Genomic DNA, 13,099 nt, shown 5'->3' with positions numbered 1-13,099 from the left:
GGCGGAGCCCCCGCGGGTTCCCCGCCCGCGCCCCCCGAGCCCCAGGAGAGCGGAGCGGCCCCGCCGGGCGGGCGCCTGTCCCGCCTCCGAGCCGAGCCCGCCGCAGGTGACGCCAGGTGCCTCGACGCCCGTCCGCGGCAGCGGCACCGCCTCCCTTGGCACAGCACGGCGCCGTCCTCCTGCCCCGTGAGTGGCTGCCGGCTGACTGACAGGCCAGGCGGCCACATAGGGCGGCCGCTGCCCGGTGTACACCTATAAGGGCCGGCGGCGAGGGGAGCCGCGCGGTGAGCATCCATCCTCCCACGCCCGGGCGTCCTCGCTCGCAGAGCCCGGCGCTGGCGGAGGCGGGCGCCTGTCCGCTGGCTCCGCGGCAGCGGCCCCGCCCGCCGGTCCCCGCAGCAAGTGGCAGTCCCGAGCCGCGGGCCCCCCACTCCGGCAGCGGCGCTCGAAGGATGCGGAGCGGCGGGGCGCGGGCGGCGGCGGGGCGGCGCGGGGGGACCCGCCGCTGCGCCGGGCGCGGGCGCCGCCGCCCCTGCGCGCTGCGCCGGGCGGGAGCTCAGTGAGCGCGGTGGCCGCGGCGGGAGGAGGCGCAGGCGGGCTGGGCTCCGCTGTCGCCGGAGGGGCTGCGCGCCGCTCCGCGCCGGCGGTGGGGCTGCGCGGAGCCCCGCGCTGGGGAGGGTGCGGGCGGCACCGCCACAGGTGACTCGCGGGCCCGGGGTCGCGTTCCGCCCCGCTGCCGCTCGGCCGCCTCTGCGCCTTCGCTCCCCTGCGCCGCGGCCGCCTGCGCGAAGCCCGTCTTCGGCCGCGCCGGCAGCGCCGGGGAACATGGCTTTGCTCCGGCTCCTTCTCCTCCTGCTCCTCGCCCAGCGCGGGCCGGGGGCTGCCGCTGACCGAGGGCAGGCGGTGCGCGGCCGGGAGCGGGCGCTCGGAGGGAAGCAGCCTATTTACAACCACATCAAGAGCCGGGAGCCTCTGCCGGCCCCGCGGAGCCGCTCTACGGAGAGCACCATCTTGGCGCAGCGGCTCGCCGAGGAGGTGCCCCAGGACGTGGCCTCGTTCCTCTACACGGGCGACTCCCGGGAGTTGCGGCGAGCCAACTGCTCCGGGCGGTACGAGCTGGCCAGCCTCGCCGGCAAGTCGCGCTTCACCTCGCACCCCTCCCTGCACGGCGCCCTGGGCACCCTCACCCACGCCACCAACTTACTCAACATGATCCTCCAGAGCAATAAGTCGCGGGAGCAGAACTTGCAGGAGGACCTGGAGTGGTACCGCGCCTTGATCAGGAGCCTGCTGGAGGAGGACCCCAACATCTCCAGGGCCGCTATCACTTTCAGCACGGAGCCTTTCTCCTCCACTCCCCAGGTTTTCCTCCAGGCCAGCAGGCACGAGAGCCAGGTCCTCCTGCAGGACTTGTCCTCCACGGCTCACCGCCTGGCCAACGCCTCCGTGGACACAGAGTGGTTCCATGGCTTGAAGCGCAAGTGGAGGCCACATCTGCACAGGAAGGTCTTAAACACGGGCCCCAAAACTTTGGAAAACAGTTGGAAGAGGCGGGAGAGCTTCACCGCTGATAAGAACCACATCAGGTGGTCCTCACCGTACCTGGAGTGTGAGAATGGGAATTACAAACCCGGCTGGCTAGTGACTCTCTCGGCGGCTTTCTACGGGCTGCGGCCAAACCTCCTGCCCGAGTTCAGGTAAGAGGAGTGTTCTGCTTGCTTTCTGTCCAGAAGGGGAGGGGGGAAGCAGGATGGGGATCTGGTTCTGCCCCCTCTCCTAGGGAAGGGCATTCTGGTCTGTGGGTGAGCTGATCAAGCCGTGCCGCACAGGCTGCTCAGTCACACCGCAGAGCGACCTCAGGCCTTCCTGTTGAGCTGTACCCTCGTGCCTTCGGGAGCTGTTGCTCCGTAAAAGAATCGCTGTCGTCGCTGTCTGTAAACCAGCGTTTGCTTTACCTGCTCCCACTGGAGCGGGCGTGCATGTGGGTTACCTTCCTGGTGTGCCTTTGGTGGGGAGGGCAGAGCAGCAGTTGCCAGTTGAAGTTTATCTGTGTCTGCAAGAGGAAAATGCTCACTGAGGTGTCATTTCTTACTACACTGCGAAATTTCACCTGGCTGGACCCCAGCTATGCTTTAGCCTGCTAGGAAATAACATTGTTGTGCTGGCAGGCTGCTGTTTCTGGTCTCCAGAACACATCCACTGTGGGGTGCTCGAGCCTGGTCAGCGGTCAGTGCACTTGTAGGTAAATGAGTGTTGGTGACTGCAGTTCTGTCATAGTTCATGTGGCTATAACCTGAACTGGCAGTAGAAAAGATTGCTTTTTACACCACCAGCTTTATATTTGATACCTGGCATATGTAAAAGTTTGCTTATTTTTTTATTGCTTTGTATACTTTTTGTTGCTTTGCCACTGAACTGCAACTAACAGAGAGGAAGGTAGAAAAAGGCTCTTTCTTGTGTCTTTGTATTTTGACACCAAAGAGATTTGTTCAAAGAATGGGAGCAACCTGTAGAGTATGGGATGACAGTTTTTCCCTCAGCAGTCCTAGGAGGGGATCACAGGTAGCTCTGTCCAGTGGGGAATGCCCACTGCTCACAAGCAGCTGACATTTCTCAGGATGAGAGAGGAGCACAGGATTTCTTTTGTGCTGTGAATTAGCAATAAGTAAAGATAGATAGGAATGTAGCAGACACTGAAGAGTTTTTGCCACACCTAGGTGGCAAGGCAATAGTGCCTGCAAATGCTGTTTCTCTTGGTTTAGTCTGAAATCCAGTGAGATCAAAGAGATACGAGTGTAGTCATAAATCCTCGAAAAAACGTGAAATTTGTGTTTGTATCCATTTGAATGGATAATGGCTGCTTATTTCTCCATTGAATTCCTTTTTGCCCTGAAATTTTCACACTTATGGGGATGGTAGGGTTAAGGTCTGTAGGCTGTTGTTGCTGAATTCCTCTTGAGACCAAAACCCAGGAAGAGGTCTACTGTAGAGCTCTTCTGGACCCTAGGGAGTCCAGAGAAATCAGGAAGCTTGTCAGAGATCATTGAAATGCAAAGTTTAACGTTTGATGAACTTTGGGATGTGGATGAAAGTTAATGTAGGCTGATATTCTCTTGTTGGGGATAGAGTTTTGCAGAGCCACTAGGCTAAAGGTGTGGTAGCAGCCACAAACCAGCTCTCTGAGAATATAAATTTTGAAATAAAGCTTAACTCAAAGAAACTTCAATCTTGATGTGATAGAAGAGGAAATAACCCCATATTTGAACCAAAAAAGTCTAAAGCTACAATCCCAGCTCTTTGCCAAGATTCTATGATGCCAGGAAGGATCTCAGTGGTGTAGGTTTCTGCTGTGGTAGCTTTGGTGTGCAGAACACACCAGGTCTGTTTTGGCATAACCCTGACCAACCACGGCAACCAGTAGATGTCCTCGTGGATGCAGTGCAGAGCACTGCCTTGCCTGCCTCATCTTCCCAGCCTCTGTTTGCCATGTGGGGGTCACTTCCGTTAAGAAATAGAATAACCCGTTATAACTCTGATGCTTCAAAGGGCTCTGATACTTCACTGAGCTCGTCTAAGCTTGGAGAACCAGTTCTAGTTTAGAAGATCTTGAGATGGAGTATGCTGTGAAGTTCAAAGTGTTGTGTTGCTGTTATACTTAAGTTAGGAGAAAACCAACAAAGATTTGTTGTATCGAGAGAGATGATTTCTAAATGCTTTTCTGAAAAACGGGTTATCTTTTTTGCCAAACTATTAAAGAAGCAGGTGGAAGAACTAAAATTAGCCTTTCCAGAATGTGTATGTATTTATAAAGGATAGTTCCTGTGTTCCTGATTTGAAATATGCTAGATGAAGGATGGGCTTTAATGTAAGATTATTATTGAGATATTGAGAAAGTAACTTCTCAGCTGCACAGAAAATAGCATACACAAAATATGCTTCCAGGACTTGTACTTTGTCTCAATATTTACACAGTGTTTTCAATACTTAACAGGTACACAGCCTCAATGTGAATTTTTAAGAGAAAAAAAGGTTTAAAGCATGAGCATGTAATAGAAAAATGTAAAATCTAGTGTGGTTACTGGAAAATTAATGTGAATTACTATAAGATGTCTCTTGAAGTAAGCTTTACTTCCCCTCACCATCAGTCTTTGACTGACAAAATATTTTGACTTTAAATTCTTATTTAAGGCCCATATGAAAAAAACAGTGTTCATTAACCTCCATCTTTTGGGACAGCTGTGTTGTTTCTCCCAAAAATATATATTTGAACCATCTGTTAGAAACATTTTAATAAATCAGTTGCCATGCTCCTCCTATTTAGTAGTCTTGCATGATATCATTAAGTTAGTGTATGTCTCTTTAATATTATTTTAGCAGTCTGTGTACTTTCTTTGCTTACATTAGGTTCAAGGTGTTGGTACAATAGGGTTAAGGTACATTCAGGAGTGTGCTATATCCAGGAAAGAGAGTTCTTTCACATTACAGAAGGAAAAGCTATTGCTCCTTGGTATCTCTTCTGTGGCAGTAACAGATGGGTTTGTTCATGTGGCATAGCAATCGAAAGAGTTTAATGAAGGCAATACTGATAACTATTACTGCCTGTGTTCGGTGCATGCTGCTGCTGCAGTGCTCTTGTCAATGACGTTCTGGAAGTGCAGCAGAAAGCAGCAAGCTTTGTTCTTAACATTGTACAGAGTTACACTGCTTTTGGCCTGAGGATGTGAGTACTATAGGCCAGGGGACTCTTGCAAACAGCTCATCTGTCTTCAGTTTTGCCTCTCCCCTTCCCAAGAGATTACTGTCAAACTACCCCAAGTGAAGGCCAAGGAGAGAATGTGGTTGTCTTGCCATGGCTAACACTGTAGACGAGTACTGAGATAAAGTGGAGAAACCAAAGGCAACTTGATTGTGCTGATAAATGTACCAGAAACTGTTCAGTCCCAATGGGGCCACATTAGCCTAGTACAATGCTAAACTAGCAGTGCTGGCTGGCTGCAGCTTCTTAGCAGTGCTTGCTGGTATTGTCAGCATTTGCTGGTCTTTCCACCCAAAATGCATGTAGAGAATGTTACTATTACCTGCTTATAAGATGCAGTGTAGGCTCTCGTTCAGAAATCAGGATCCACAGAGACTCGAAATAATCACTTGATGTTAACCATCCCTCCTGTCTAAACTGATGCTATTTGCAGCTTAAATTCACCACTTAATGTGCCTAATCACTCTACTACTGTAGTGCTGCAGGGGGTAGAGCACAGTAGCATCTGTTACAGATCTGTGCCCCTTCTCTGCTACTGTCTATCACATGGTCAGAATGAGCCCTATTTTATGGCTTGTGATGACCCAGCTGTCCTCATTGCAACCCTGCTGAGAAAGTGGAAAAGTGTGAGAAGTTGCATGTTGTAAATATGATTCCTATTCTAAAAGTATTTTCTTGGTGCCTGGAGAAGAAATGATTGCTTTAGCAGTCCAGGAGACAAGTGGGAATGGTCACTTCATCTAGAAGAAAGATGACTACATAGTCAGCTAATAGGAACACACAAGTTAAAAAAAGTCCTCCTGGGTCACTAAATCAGCCTTCTGCTGTCACAAGCCCACTTAATGTCATCAGTTGACAAATCTCCATCTTTTAGCAGGTGGGTTTCCCTCTTGACTCTTCAGTTCACTGGCATGCTGGATCTAAGGGTTGGATAACTTCTCATTTCTGATCTGAATTTATTTGCAGTTGGTTCTTATGCATTTATTCTGGTCCAGAACTGTCTTCCACCTGACTTAGCACTCTTAGCTGGTGTTTACTGGTCTGACTTATTTATAGGCAGTGGCCCCTTCTCCACCTTTGTTTACTAGACTACACAAACTGACTTTCTTTAGTCTCTGCCATTAGCTCTCTGTTGCTATGGTCCCTCTTCTCAAGTCCTGTTCCAGTATTTCCTGAACACAGTTGGTCAGATTCATGTGCACTGTTTCAGCCTTGTGCAATGACATCAATTATCCCCAAACTCTGATGAATGAGCTGCTGCTTTTGCAGTTCAAAATGTTCCTTTGTGTGCTGTTCTCATTTTCTTTAACATTGTGTTGTAATATGTCTACATTTTGGGAGCTGGTCATTGGTCTTGCATGATTTCTCATCATGGAGGTCAAATTGTCTTCAGGATACAAAGCATTGGCTTTCTTTCCCCTTTCCACCATATTCCAGCAAGGTTTTTGCCAAATCCAGCACAGCATTTACTATCTTTTTTTCAAGATTTTAATGGAGAATCCAATGGAATAATGTCTGTTTTGGCAGAAAGGTACTTAATCAGCAAGCTGAATAAGTTTGGGGTGACATTGCTGTTGTTTTTGTTTGTTTGTTTTGGGTTTTATTTTTTAAATTTTATTTTATTTTGGATGGTGTCTAGTTCTGGATCATTTACAGGTAACTTCATTCTGAAGTTTGGCCAGATTGTGCTGCATCTTAATATTTTCTGTCTTCCAGAGGTTTGCTACTCCTCTCAGTTATCGGAAAGATATCCCTTGATGCAAAGATAATCTTTACCGCACAGTTAAATTGAGCTGTTTTTTTTCCCTAAAGGCAGTGTAATGTAGTGATTTGCACTGTACCATTAACAATTACTTGGACCACTCCAGTGTTAGACTATGATGGGACTCTTAGTTAAGGAAACATTACTAAAGGCAGATTAAACCATGGAGGTAGAAGTATTTATGACAAATAAGTAATTTCTTAGGGATTACATATATTATATGATTTATTATTTTGCTAAGTATTTCAGAGCTATTGCTTGGTAAAAAACCCCAAACAAATATAGACATGTAAAAAGGAATTTTAAAAATGGGTAATTTCTTTTTCCTTTAGATGTGGTTTAATTTCTTCCTTTAGCCCCCTTTTTTAGTTTCCCCCAATGTCTCTTTAGTCTGAGTACTGAGCTAAGAGAAAATTAATTTTAATTGTTTAAGGAGACTTTTTAATTTTTTGTGCCATTATGATGTATAATACAGAAAATATTTTAAATTGGTGAGGTTGACATTTTTTATAATATGTCCTAGCCCTTAACATAATTGAAGGTGTGGATAGATTTAGAACAGGTTTCAAAAATGAAAAGGAATAATTTATTTCCTAGAATTTCTAAAAGTCTTGAATTTGTGTTCCTGAAAAGAAGTTAAAACAAAGAAGCCTCTTATTATACTGTCTGTTTGTGGAAACCCTCAGGATATTCTAAGTATTCTCTAGGCAATCAATTATGTCCCTGCCAGCATTTTTCATATGAGGTCATGGATAGAGATAGAGAACTGGATGTTGATGAAACATAGGAAAGGAACAATAAATAGGGATTTTTCTTTTAGAACCAAGATTCAGCTTTTTCCAATATTGGAGAAACAGAAGTGGGTCTTTGAAGAAAGAAGTTAAATATGGCCATGAGAGGATTGAAGCACATACTGCATTCATGTCCACAATTATGTAGCACATGCTAAGTTGCAATAAAAAGAACTATTTTTTTGTTTGGGTCAGACTTCTGTTTCCAAGTCCTTTGTTCTCCATCTCCGTCCCTCTTGGGATAGACTTCAGCACAGCAGGTTATCAAAGCTCTTTTCAAGGGGATGGACATGTGGCAGTCCTTACTGAGATTCAGCTCCAGGACTGTCAACTATTCTATTTATGAGTGTGGGCTGAGATAGAAATCTTGCTAAAGGTAAGAAAAAAATGTACTGCTGTATTAGGTCAAATAAAAGACTTCCATAGCCCTTGCTCCAAAAGCAGCTTCTGGCGGGTACTGAAGGAAAAATGTCAAGTTCTCCTATCCTGGTTATATCCAATTTATCACTGATAAGCAATAAAAATAAATTGTTTTTCAGACTTTATCTGAATGACTGGATAGTGAGTACTTATTAGGCTGACCTTCATGATTCTTATCCATGTTTTAACACATTTTTATCTTCTGCAATGTAGTTTGGCATTGCATTCTATAATATATTTTTATATTCCATAGTATCCATCTATTATGGGTTCCATAACTTTGTTTTTTAAATTCACTTCATGAATCTAAATACCTTGGGAGATCCCAGATTCTTGAATGAATACTTTCCAAAGTGTTTTATTGCATTTTTTCTGTGTCAGACAGGTTTAGTTGTGGGTTATATTAAGCATTTTTATCACTTGCGAACTTTGTCACTGGCCACTCACTTGTGCTTGTCAGCTTCCCTGCATGTGAAAGCTGACTTTTGCTTCATTGATTCTTTCAAGAGTGATGAAAATAACTAATTTCGTCAAAAGCTGTCTTTACTCTGAGCTATTTTTGTAACTTGGTTGTCTATTTTGTTAGAGATTCTACTTCCACCTTCCACTTTCTGAGGTATTTGAAATGGTCTTAATTAGTGGAGCCTATCTTTTTAACATGCTGTTTCTAAAAATATCTTGGGTTTGTCTTTCATGTTTGTGATTTGTATGCTCCTCCTTGCCCAGGTTTATGCCTTTTTTTTTTTTTTTTTTTTTTTTTTTTTTTTGAGGGGGTTGTCTTCCACTTACTTTTGAGTTTTAAAATGACCTTGTTACCTTTAAATAAATCTTCAGGGTCACAGGATTTGTTATAGTTAGGCTGAGACTATCCCTCCTGTGTAGGATTCTTCTGTTTCAAAAGCTCTTTGTGTTCCTAACATATTTTCTTCTATCGTGCTCTGTTCCTTGGGACCTCTTCTTTCCACCTGCCTCTTTGACCCCATGGATGGTAATGGAAACCTTAAAAAAACAAACAAAAAACCCAACCTGAATTTGGCTCCAAGACCTCTTTTCATAAGGATAATCTAATGTAAGTGGCACTCTACTATCTCTGACACCTGGCATTCCTATACAGGGTGATGCTTTGTGACACAGTTAAGATGCTAGCAGCAACTTGAGCATCCTCAAGCAGGAAAAAAAAACCTACACCATCCCTGCCCCTCAGAGTATCTGAGACACTCTCTGACTGAACTGCAGGGGAATCCCCAAGGAGGCAGCACTGCATGCTATAAATCTGAAGGCAGATTTAATTTTGAAATAATTCTTCAGACAATAGAGAATTCAGCTTTAAGTATTCTGCCCTTGTAGTACTGTTTCAAATGGCCTAGAGGGATTTTCTTTGCAGGTGAATCCTAATTTATGGGCCCGCACTGCTATACCTTACTCCTCAGTTAAGCTTATTTTTAGTGAAAGCTGGTTCTCCTGTGAAAATGTGTGCTGAAAAACAGCAGTCATTCTAGGGCTGAGCATTAGGGAAGTGTCTGTTCTGTTAGTAAGGAATTGGTGGTAACTCTGTGACCAGGCCAAAATCTTGTGCCATGTCCCAGTAGCCTTCTGTGAATCTGGCTGGTAACATGGTCACAACTTTAACAATGTCCAAGTGATGCAAAATCCTAAATCTTAACTTTCAAAGGCAAGCTGAACCTGCAGTAGCTGCTGTTTGTCAGTAAGACTTATAGATGAAATTCATTTGGGAATTTGACACCAGGATTATTTTTGGATGCTCAATTGATGGTACATGGGAGGGAGCCTCAAATGTCAGGCAGCAGGCAGTATTTGAAGATTAATATTCTTGAAAGTGGCAACGTCCAAAATGAGAGTGGTCAGAAAAGGAAGGCGTCTGCCCTGAAAACATTGGCTATGCTGAATACAGTGTGTTTTTCTAGATGGATGGGCATTTGCAGATTGCTGATGGTTGTAGAGAACTTATTTTTGTTATCTCCTTGTTTTGTGGTAAAGAGGACTTGTGAAGGAAAGCATTGGAGGGCTGAATGACTATGACAGCAAGAATCTAAGCCAGTGTTTAGATGTGGGGGGTGATGCCCAGTTCAGTGTGTGATAGCCATGCCTTATACCTTAATTATGAGTGCTCACAATGCTTATGGGCACAAAAATAAGTGTACAAACTTAGAAGGCAAACTGTGTGTTTAGCTGAGCTGTGATGACCTCTGTGCCAAAAAAGCTTTTGAAGATCTAGAGCACAAGGATACTGTTTATCATCATTTAAATGTTGGCAGACTATTATTTTGTACAGCTCTGGCTTAAGCTGACTAGAGAAAAAGAACGTGCTCCTTCTGCTTTTTTTATGATGTAACAGTAGAAGCAAAAAAATTATTCTGTAGATAGGTTTTACAACATGTTGTTACAATGAAATATTATAACTACCGAAACTATCAAGATATCTAGTAGGTTGGGAAAATAAGCTTAAATCAATTTCTGGCACAGATTTCAAGGCAAGCAGTATGCCAACAAACAGTAGTACTAGAAATGCAGACAGACATTAAAGCTTCTTAAATCAAACCTCTGACCTGACAGAAAATCCTTGATGACATAATTCTTCAATGATTTTCTTATGTATAATTCAACTAATTCTTTCTTAACTGCATGTTTAACATGGACAGGCAATCCTTAGATATCTCTTCTGTGCTTGTAAGGACTGTAAAATCGGAGCAGGAAACAAATATCTATTGTTACAAGGAGATTAACAAACTATCCTTACCTGCCAGATGGTCTACAATTACCAGTAATACTGTTATTAACTTAGGGCTGTGGCTTGGGTTCAGCCAGGCAGCGTTGCCAGTGTGGATGAATGTGTTACGCTGACAAGTCAAGTCTACTCTTACACCCTTGATATTTGTCTTGATTGCTTCCACCAAGATAGCAACACTGCAATTATTCCCAATTAGTTCGATAAATATAACACAGGGAGTTGGTCCGTATACGTTCTAGGAGGATGTGTTCTTCCATATGTTCCATTTTCTGAATGCTGAATCAAAAATAACTGAAAATGTGGGTGGCTAAACAGGCTGTGCCAGCAGCTACTGTATTAATCACAGATGAATTTCAGAAATATATCATGTACATATTAGTGTACTCTGTGTAACAGCACTGGGGTGCAAGTCTGAGATGGTGTTTTAAAATGGCAAAGTATCTCAAATGAACGCAGTAGAAGTCTTGTACCATTGTGACACTTTCTGTAAACGCCACATATACGCTTAAAGAAACTTTGCTTTTGAAAGCACTGAATCCTCAGGTAGCTTCAGACCCTGGTACTACTTCAGAACTGCAGTGTTACTATGAAACACGTATTGCAGAGGTCTGGTGAAAAAGGAATAATAGTATCCACCATGGGGGTAACAGTTGAAATCCTATGGCAACTTGTAACTGTTAGGAGCGATTGCTTTCCTGTTCCTGCTTCTGCACTGTCTGTCCTGTTTCTTCTTCCTGTAGATTTTCACCCCAGGAACTCGCAAAGCTCTGAGAAAAAGGAAAAGCAGAACAACTTAACCATATCTAAAGTTCAGGTTGTGCTACAAAAGAGCTGCAGTTGGGAGGAGAGTGTAGGTTAAAAAGTTTGTATTGAGTTCATGAAGATTAGGTTTTGAGAAAGACAAACGTTATTGTAAGAGAAGTTTTAGTACAAGAGAAGTAAAAGGACCATGGATTTAGTTGGAAATGAAAGAATTTTATAGTGTTCCTGCAAGAAGTATTATGAAAATCTTTTCAAGCTTGCATGGCTTAATGGCAAGATCCTGTTAAACTTAAGCACAGATGGAAAGTGCAGATGGAAATGGGGTCAGGTAACCTGGGAGGAATATGGAGACATCGTCTGAGCATGACTGTGATCATGAATATCTTGTGTCAGCAATAGTGTGGCCAGCAGGACCAGGGAAGTGATCATTCCCTGTACTCATCACTGGTGAGGTTGTACCTCAAATCCTTTGTTAATTTTTGGACCCCTCACTGCAGGAAAGACATTAAAGGGGCTGAAGCAAGTCCAGAGAAGGGCAGTGGAGCTGGTGAAGGGTCCGGAGCACAAGTCCTGTGAGGAACAGCTGAGGGAGCTGGGGGTGTTTATGCTGGAGAAAAGGAGAATCAGAGGAGACCTTACTATTCTCTACAACTACATGAAAGGAGGTTGGGGCAAGGTAGGGGTTGGTCTTGTCTCCCAAGTGACAATTGATAGGACAAGAGGAAATGTCTTCAAGTTGTGCCGGAGGAATTTTTCAGTGGATATTAGGAAAACTCACTTCACTGAAAGGATTGTCAAGCATTGGAACAGGCTGCTGGGGTTGAGTAACCATTCCTGGAGGTATTTAAAAGATGTGGCACTTAAGGACATGGTTCATTGGTGACTTTGGCAGTGCTTGATTAATGGTTGGGACTCAATGTTCTTAAAGGTCTTTTCCAAGGTCTTTGCTGCTGAATGGAAAAGTGTACTTTGTGATGAAGGATGTTGCAAAGTCCAAAGTGCTTGATGTCTCCCAAGAGCTACAGGCTGATCAGTCTCACCTAAGTCTCTAGGAAGGTGATGGAGCAAATCATTGTGAAAACCCCTTCTGGAACACAGAAAGAGGAGGAACGTGATTGGGTAGTCAGCATGGCTTTCTGAGGGAGAAATAGTGTTTAACCAACTCAGCAGCCTTCCAGGTGACCGGTGTCCAATTGAAGGTCAGTCACTATTGATATACTTCTGGTGGGCACCAGTTTGACATGAATCAGCAATGTGTGCTTGTGGCAAAGAAAGCCAACAGCCTCCTGGTCAGCAGGAGGAAGTTTTGCCAATGGGTTGAGGGAAGTGATCCTTCCTCTTACCAGCCTGATGGGACTCCATCAAGAGTGCTATGTCCACTTCTGGGCTCCTCAGCACAGGAGACGGATGTACTGAAGCAAACCTAGTGAAGAGCCTCAGAGATAGTTAAAGGTTGGAGCATCTGACACACAAGAAGGACTGAGTGAGCTGGTACTGTTCAGCCTGGAGAAGAAAGGGGTCCAAGAGCATTTTATGTGTAAGTACTCAGCGAAAAGGTGTAAAGGAGAGAGAAATAGACCTTTCTCAGCCTTATTCAACGAAAAGATAGAAAGCCCAAGCAGGGACAAACTGAAATACAAGAAATTTCATTTAAAGCATCAGAAATACTTTTTTTTTGGACACTGTGAGTTTAGTCAGTCACTAGATCAGGTTTCCCAGAGATGAAGTCTCCACTATTGAAGGTATAAAAACCCCCCAGCTCAACTGAGCCTGCTTTGAGCTGATTGGATTGATCACAAGAGGCTTCTTCCAGTGATAGTTGCTGTATGAATCTGATTTTCAAATCTATTTTTAGCAAA

General features: G+C 44.5%; 1 protein-coding gene across 1 annotated transcript in view; it reads left to right on the top strand.

The window, feature by feature from the left end:
- Positions 1-825: 825 nt before the first annotated feature.
- The window catches only part of GPR158 (G protein-coupled receptor 158), a gene marked incomplete at its 5' end in the record, with an annotated part of 188,759 nt that continues 176,485 nt past the window's right edge, over positions 826-13,099 (top strand). Inside the window, one exon of the mRNA XM_083863219.1 lies at positions 826-1,697. Within this exon, the coding sequence (XP_083719345.1) occupies positions 826-1,697 (872 nt within the window). The remainder of the gene's footprint in view (positions 1,698-13,099) is intronic.

The sequence above is a fragment of the Zosterops lateralis genome (genome assembly GCF_965231275.1).
Source record: "Zosterops lateralis genome assembly, chromosome: 1".
Classification (NCBI taxonomy): domain Eukaryota; kingdom Metazoa; phylum Chordata; class Aves; order Passeriformes; family Zosteropidae; genus Zosterops; species Zosterops lateralis.
The sequence above is the reverse complement of the archived record's forward strand: the minus strand, read 5'-3'. Positions and strand labels throughout refer to the sequence as shown.